This window comes from Colobus angolensis, unplaced genomic scaffold (assembly GCF_000951035.1).
Source record: "Colobus angolensis palliatus isolate OR3802 unplaced genomic scaffold, Cang.pa_1.0 Scaffold166, whole genome shotgun sequence".
Lineage (NCBI taxonomy): Eukaryota > Metazoa > Chordata > Mammalia > Primates > Cercopithecidae > Colobus > Colobus angolensis.
In genome coordinates this window covers 3,457,161-3,464,610 of record NW_012114777.1, presented here as the reverse complement: position 1 = coordinate 3,464,610, position 7,450 = coordinate 3,457,161, and the positions used below count along the sequence as shown (strand labels likewise).

Sequence of the window (7,450 nt, the reverse complement as noted above, 5' to 3'; positions counted from 1 at the left end):
AAAAAAAAAAAAAAAAAAGTGTAGTACTGTGTATCTACCAGTACAGTGGAGTACTTTTCAGCAATAAAAAGTAATAAAATACTGGTGCATAATATAATATGAACTGACCTTTAAAAGACTATACTAAGACTGGGGGCGGTGGCTCACGCCTCTAATCCCAGCACTTTGGGAGGGTGAGGCGGGTGGATCACCTGAGGTCAGGAGTTTGAGACCAGTCTGACCAATATGGTGAAACCCTGTCTCTACTAAAAATACAAAAATTACCTGGGCATGGTGGCTTGCACCTGTAGTCCCAGCTACTCGGGAGGCTGAGACAGGAGAACTGCTTGAACCTGGGAGGCAGAAGTTGCAGTGAGCCAAGCCGTGCCACTGCACTCCAGCCGGAGCAACAGAGCGAGATGACACTCTGTCTCAAAAAAAGACTACGCTAAGCAAAAGAGGCCAGTTACAAAAGATCACATACTGTATAATTTCACTGAGAGAAAATTTCCAGCTTTGGCAAACACACAGACAGAAAATATATTCGTGGCTGTCAGAGGAGTTTGAGAAATTGGTGGGGGCACATGCGGGCTGAATGAGGAGTGACTGCTTAATAGGTCCAGGGTTCCTTTGCGCAGTGGTGAAAACGTTCTAAAATTATACAGTAGTAATAGTTGCACAAGCCTGTAAATACACTAAAAGCCACTGAATTAACAGTTGACCCTCAAATAACATGGGTTTAAACTGCACAGATTCACTTAAGAATTTTCTTTCACCTCTGCCACCCTAGATGACAAAACCAACTCTTCCTTTCTCCTCAGCCTATTCAATGTGAAGACAAGTAGAATGAAGACCTCTATGACAATCCATTTCCACTTCATCAACAGTAAACATATTTTCTCTCCTTTATGATTTTATTTTCTTTTCCTTTTTTTTTTGAGACGTTGTCTCCCTCTTTCGCCCAGGCTGAGCGCCTATAATCCCAACACTTTGGGAGGCCAAGGCAGGCAGATCACTTGAGTCCAGGAGTTCTAGACCAGCCTGGGCAATATGGTGAAACTCCATCTCTACAAAAAATACCCAAAAAAGGCTGGGCTCAGTGGCTCACGGCTGTAATCCCAGCAATTTGGGAGGCTGAGGCAGGTGGATCACTTGAGATCAGGATGTTGAGACCAGCCTGAGAAAAATGGCAAAGTCCCATCTCTACTAAAAATACAAAATTAGTTGCGTGTGGTGGCACACACTTGTAGTCGCAGCTACTCAGGAAGCTGAGGTGGGAGAGCTGCTTAAACCCAGGAGGCAGAGGTTGCAGTGAGCCAAGATCATGTCACCACACTCCAGCCTGAGTGACATGACAGAATGAGTTATACAACTACAAAAGTTATACTACTTGACTGCATGCAGGTAGGGAGGGGGGATGGTGTGAGCACCACAACCCCTGCATTGTTCAAGAGTCAACTACACTTTAAGAGTGAATTTAATTCTATTTCTTAATAAAGTTGTTATTAAAAATTGTGTAGTCATTCTAAATTTTGACTTATGCTAATTAATCTAACTGGTATAGATATGAAAGTTTTGTTGCAGTTGCTGTTTTAACCCAGGTACTTGGAAATGTAAATAAATATTTCAGGTATCCCAGCTCCTAAGAAATTCTAACATCTAATTTCAATTTCTCTCCCTGCAATTTAATTCCACTCAACCTTGAGCCTTGAATTAAATAAATAAATAAACCTCAACATTACCCACAAAATCTCTCCATGAACTTCAAAACTTTATGTCCTTGCCTCAATCCTCCTTCTATAATCTAAATGAATCCTTTACAAAGAAAGGCAACCTGAGATTGTTTTTTAGGCCTTACTATATCCTTTAGGCCCACAATCCTACACTAGAAGCATTTCATATTCACTTAATCCTTACTAAATTATCTCCAGTTTACTATGACGAAAAACATTTTAGTGATGACAAAGAACTTGCCTAAAATCACACAGCTAAAGTTCAGAAAAGCCAGGATTTGAACACACATTAGGAGTCAGACTTGGTTACCGACATCAAATCAAAGTGACGAGACAAAAGCTTAAGCAGAAAACAGCTAATACCTAAAAATTTTAAACTACTTTCTGTAGTTCACTATGGCTTGGTCATGTGCACTTGAGATCAAGTACACATGTGGGACAACATCTTGGGTAGAACTAGGGTTAGGATATTGATCTAGGTATCTAGGGAAACACACCTGCCCCAAAACAGCAAGTTCACACTCTTATTTGCTGATTTTATATTCACTTAATTGTATCCATGCATGGTTCAAAAACAGATGCAAGGGTCTTCTAGAGAGACACTGTAGCTTAACAGAGTAGTACTAGTTTTGGAGCAAAACAGATTTAGATTCACATCTTCACTTGGCCACTTACTAGCTATTTGGCTTAAGACAATTCACTTAACTTTTCTAAATACTTAGCATCCTCATTTTCAGAATGAGGATAATACTCATTTTGCAAAGTTGTCTGAGGAATACATGGAATAAGGTGGGTAAGTATTTAGCAGAATACCTGGTCAGAGTAATAGCTCAATAAATGGTAAGCTGTTTTTATTTTAGTTAAGTGTGACACCTACGGTTTTAGTAAAACAAAATTATTCAGGTAAAGCAGCAGCATGTTAAAATATTTTTTAAAATTATATCTAAATTTGCACTTAAATTTGTCAATTCTGATGACTATTACTCTTCAAACTTAACTTTTTCAGGTTGCACGCAGTGGCTCACATCTGTTATCCTAGCACTCTGGGAGGCCAGGGCGGGCAGATCACCTGAGGTCAGGAGTTCGAGACCAGCCTGGCCAATATGCTGAAATCCCATCTCTACTAAAAATACAAAAATTAGCCAGGCATAGTGGTGCACACCTGTAGTCCCAGCTACTAGGGAGGCTTGAACTGGGGGGTGAGGTTGCAGTGAGCCAAGATTGCATCACTGCACTCCAGCCTGGGTAACAGAGTGAGACTGTCTCAAAAAAAAAAAAAAAGAAAAGAAAAGAAAAAGAAAAAAAAAGTTAACTTTTTCATAATATAAAACATTTAAAAAGTTGAGAGAAAAATCTGAAAACTACAGAAAAAAAGAGAAACAAATATACCATAATTCTACAACCCCTAAAACACATTCTATTGAATTACTGAACACTTAAAAAGCCATCTGTGGGCCGATGATGTATTTGGGGAAAAGACAAGTGTCATTCTAACCATTTCTCTTTCTCTGTATTTCATCAGCCTGTTTGAATTTCCAGAGGACAGGCAGGGAAAACGTTGGGGAAAACAAAAGTACAAAAGCCAGTCAGTTTTACTTTTCTTTTTGGGAGGCAAGTTTTCATACTGGAAAAGTTTTGAACTACCTGAAAACTTAGATTTGAGAAGAAAACTTAGATTTGAGGATTATTTGTGGAGTTTGTTCTCATTCTCTTTCAGGCTCATTACAAAAGATGTGAAAATTTGTTGACGATTTGAGAACTGCAGATAAATATGAACTTACCCTCTCCACACTTGCCCACTAAAAAATTACTCATTTTAAGAAACACCTATTAGAAGAAACAAAATCAAGCAAACATCTAAAGCATTAGATGATTAAAGGATACATATTACAGCCTAAGTTGGAGAGAAAATTACCGAACAAATGACTTTTTTCCCTGGGAGCTTCTACTGTGCAAGTCTGGGGATCTCTAGGCATAGAGAAAAATTTTCCAGTTTAAACAAAATAATGAAAATGTTACAATAATCAGATAACCTACCAAATAACCAGAATTTGAAGTGGGACATGAAGGGCCATATCAATGGGGGGAAAAAATGGCACTGGTAATATCTAGAACAGAAAATAAACAGGAAATACTTTAAAAGGCCAACATTTGCAAATACAGATTAACAGGGTATGAAATGAAATACTGGGCAATGCACCTGTTAAAGGAAAAAGGGGAACAGAGGATGTTTGAAGTCTTATGTATTTAGTGCTAGCACTAATTCCTGATCTAGCTGTCATGTGGAAAGCATGCTGTCCTGAAGAAAACCTGGGTCCTGGCTTATTCCAAACTACACAGTACTTAATTTAAGTAGTAGTACCTAATCTCTCAGTGTCTTAATCTGTAAAATGGATGCCCTTTATGTACTCACAGCTCTGTGTGAATCACAAAAGAATTCTGAGCAGATGCTTTTTAACTTCAAAGTGCTGTACAAATCAGAGCATCCCTTTTCTCTTCACATTAGTTTGACATGGAATTTACTTCATAGATGGAAGAAAAATTATTTCGGGTACACTGATGATGAAAATGTGCCGAACGTGGTGAAACAAATTTAAGAGAAGACAATTAGAGAAGTTTACCTGAGAGGCCAGGCGCGGTGGCTCACGCCTGTAATCCCAGCACTTTGGGAGGCCAAGGTGGGCGGATCACCTGAGGTCAGGAGTTTGAGATCAGCCTGGTTAACATGGTGAAACCCCGTTTCTACTAAAAATACAAAAAATTAGCCAGGCGTGGTGGTACACGTCTGTAATCCCAACTACTCGGGAAGCTAAGGCAGGAGAATCACCTGAACCTGAGAGGCGGAGACTGCAGTGAGCCGAGATCAAGCCATTGCACTCCAGCTTGGGCAACAAGAGTGAAACTCCGTCTCAAAAAAATAACTTTAGCTGAGAACAGATGAGTCTGAATCAAGGGACTGAAATCAAGGACTGAATCAAGGGACAAACGGACAAACTGTAGAAACTAGTCGTATGACGACTTCTTACAAACCACAAAAGGACATGTTCACATTAACATTCATCAATAACAAGAAAATGTCATCAGTATTAACGGTAAACCACTTAAAAAATACCCAACAATATGATTTGTCCAAATCCCTCTACCAGAATTCTGGTGAATGTGCGTGCTTTAGTCATAACTCTTCTGTACATTACGACAGGACAAGACCCGCTTTTTATAAAACGTTTAGCAACTCGCCAAGAAACTGGCACACTTTACCTTTTTAATCGCTAAGCAAACATGCAGCTCAGCTGAGATAACCAGGCGAATGTTCAGCCCTCTTCAAAAATAAGATACAAGAGTTTTACATTTTACCAGCCTGATGTCTAATACCGATCACAAGCCTCTATTTAATGCTCTTTCTAGATGTTGGCCACGGATCACGGAAGAGTCCATTCTTTCAAATTCTGAGGACTTTCTACGCTTCAATTCCTAAGCTAAATTGCCAAGGTTTTACTACTACGAAAGTTTAAAGCCAACGGAGAGCGTGCCCTAATCCCTAAATCGATTAGGTTTATTACACGGCATCAGCGAGGAGGGACTGGAAATACAAGAACGAGCGGGTCCAATCGCCAGTGGCCGCGGGACCCGACGCCCTGGGCCCGGACACGCTCCCCGGGGACGCGGGCGCCGCGGGCCCGGCTCCCAGACGAGAGGTTGGAGGGGAAGGGGAGGGAGAAGGAGCGGGGGACCCTAGGACCGGACCGCGGCTCGGCCTCCCTCCTGGCCCGCGCCTCTCGCCGCGCTCACCGCGTTCTTCTTCTGCACCATCTTGTCCATCTTCTTGGCAAAGCGAACCACTTCGTCCTCCATGGCTCCGGCAGGTCTTCTCCGCGCCCAGCCCGCTGGCAAGGGGAAGTGGGCGAAGCTGGAGCGGAGGACACGGCAGGAGCGACCCCCAGCGCGCGGCAAGCCTCACCACCGCAGGCCCGGGCCTAGACCCCCTTCCTCACAAACCAAGCCCGCGGCTGCGGCGGCGGCTGTGGCGGCGGCAGCAGCTCCTCCTCCCCAGGCAGCGACAATCGAACACCGCGCGCGACGTGCAGGCGCTACCAGTTGACTGCAGATCGCTGGGAGGGGGCGAGCCCAGGTTCCCGCCAGGCGGGCGTCGGGCTAGTGGGCAGGCGTGGCTTCCGTCATGGAAGATGCCAGGTTTTGCTGCGCGTCCACCTCCGGCCCCGCCTCCGCACAGGGCGGGTTTTCGGCCCTCTGTTGCCTCGGGACAGCCGGAAGTTTTAGAACCCGCGGAGGCCCAAGTAGTTCGAAACAGGCGCAGATTCCGAGCATGGAACTTTAGCGGGTTTTAAAGTCTGTGGGAAGCCAAGCACTTTCTCCGTAGGAGACTGCTACAGGGAAAAACGGAACCCGCGTCCCCTAAGTTAGGTTACGAAGTTAGTCATTTTAAGAGTTCCTTTTTTTTTGAGACCGAGCTTCGCTCTGTCGCCAGGCTGGAGTGCAGTGGCGCGATCTTGGCTCCGTGCAACCTCCGGCCCCCAGGTTCAAGCGATTCTCCTGCCTTAGCCTCCGGAGTAGCTGGGACTACAGGCGCCCGCCACCACGCCCGGCTAATTTTTTGCATTTTTAGTAGAGACAGGGTTTCACCAAGTTGGCCGGGATGGTCTTGATCTCTTGTCCGCCCGCCTCGGGCTCCCAAAGTGCTGGGATTACAGACCTGAGCGCTGCGCCCGGCTAAGCGTTCCTTTTTTAAAAAAAAATCGGCCGGGCGCGGTGGCTCACGCCTGTAATCCCAGCACTTTGGGAGGCCGAGGTGGGTGGACCACCTGAGGTGAGGAGTTTGAGACCAGCCTGACCAACATGGAGAAATACCGTCACTACTAAAAATACAAAATTAGCCGGGCGTGGTGGCCTGTAATCCCAGCCACTCGGGAGGCTGAGGCAGGAGAATTCGCTTGAACCCGGGAGGCAGAAGTTGCGGTGAGCTGAGACTGCCATTGCACTCCAGCCTGGGCGACAAGAGCGAAACTCCGTCTCAAAAAAAACAAAAAATAAATAAAAGTCAAATCGTTCATGAGCTCCTGGAGTACTGAGACCCAGTCTTGGGAAAGGAAGTTTGAATAGTTGAAGAACAGTTGACAGAAACCTTCTGGTCAGAAATTACACAAGGCATTCCACCAGCTTCTGAGGATCAGAGAGGAAGGTGACTTAAGTTGTCACAGGGTTCATAGTGGAGAACGCAGGCTCCTCCAAAAAGTCTTTCCCCACTTAAACCCTTCACTACCAACTCATGCTATTTGCAGGTATAACTCCCACACCACGTAACTATCATTCATCAAAATACACCACCTAATAATGTTCTTTCTATACTGAGATGACAGGTTTTTCCTGGTTCTGACACTCATTTAGGGAAGAAGTATTGGGATCGTTTCCCTATTTCGTTTCATTTTACAGTTATCTTTTCATTATTAATTTCCAGCTTAAATTTTAGTATTTGTTGAGATTTATCTTGTCAAATTTTTTTTTTTTTGAAGCGGCGTTTTGCTCTTATTGACCAGGCTAGAGTGCAGTGGTGCAATCTCAGCTCACTGTAACCTCTGCCTCCCGATTCAAGGGATTCTCCTGCCTCAGCCTCCCGAGTAGCAGGGACTACAGGCGCCCACCACCACGCCCAGCTAATTTTTTGTATTTTTAGTAGAGACGGGGTTTCACCATGTTGGCCAGGCTGGTCTTGAACTCCTGAC

The 7,450-nt window shown here is 44.2% G+C and overlaps 1 protein-coding gene across 3 annotated transcripts in view; it reads right to left on the bottom strand.

The window, feature by feature from the left end:
* The window catches only part of TCEA1 (transcription elongation factor A (SII), 1), an 80,920-nt gene extending 74,958 nt beyond the window's left edge, over nucleotides 1-5,962 (bottom strand). Inside the window, exons 1-2 of one of the 3 annotated variants that reach the window (XM_011937590.1) lie at nucleotides 5,747-5,800; nucleotides 5,502-5,715 (exon numbers count right to left, since the gene is read on the bottom strand). In XM_011937590.1, the coding sequence (XP_011792980.1) occupies nucleotides 5,502-5,564 (63 nt within the window). In that variant the 5' untranslated portion in view covers nucleotides 5,565-5,715; nucleotides 5,747-5,800. Of the gene's footprint in view, nucleotides 1-5,501 lie in introns of all 3 variants that reach the window. The other 2 variants (XM_011937591.1, XM_011937592.1) reach the window with 2 other exon arrangements.
* Between the last annotated feature and the right edge of the window lie 1,488 nt (nucleotides 5,963-7,450).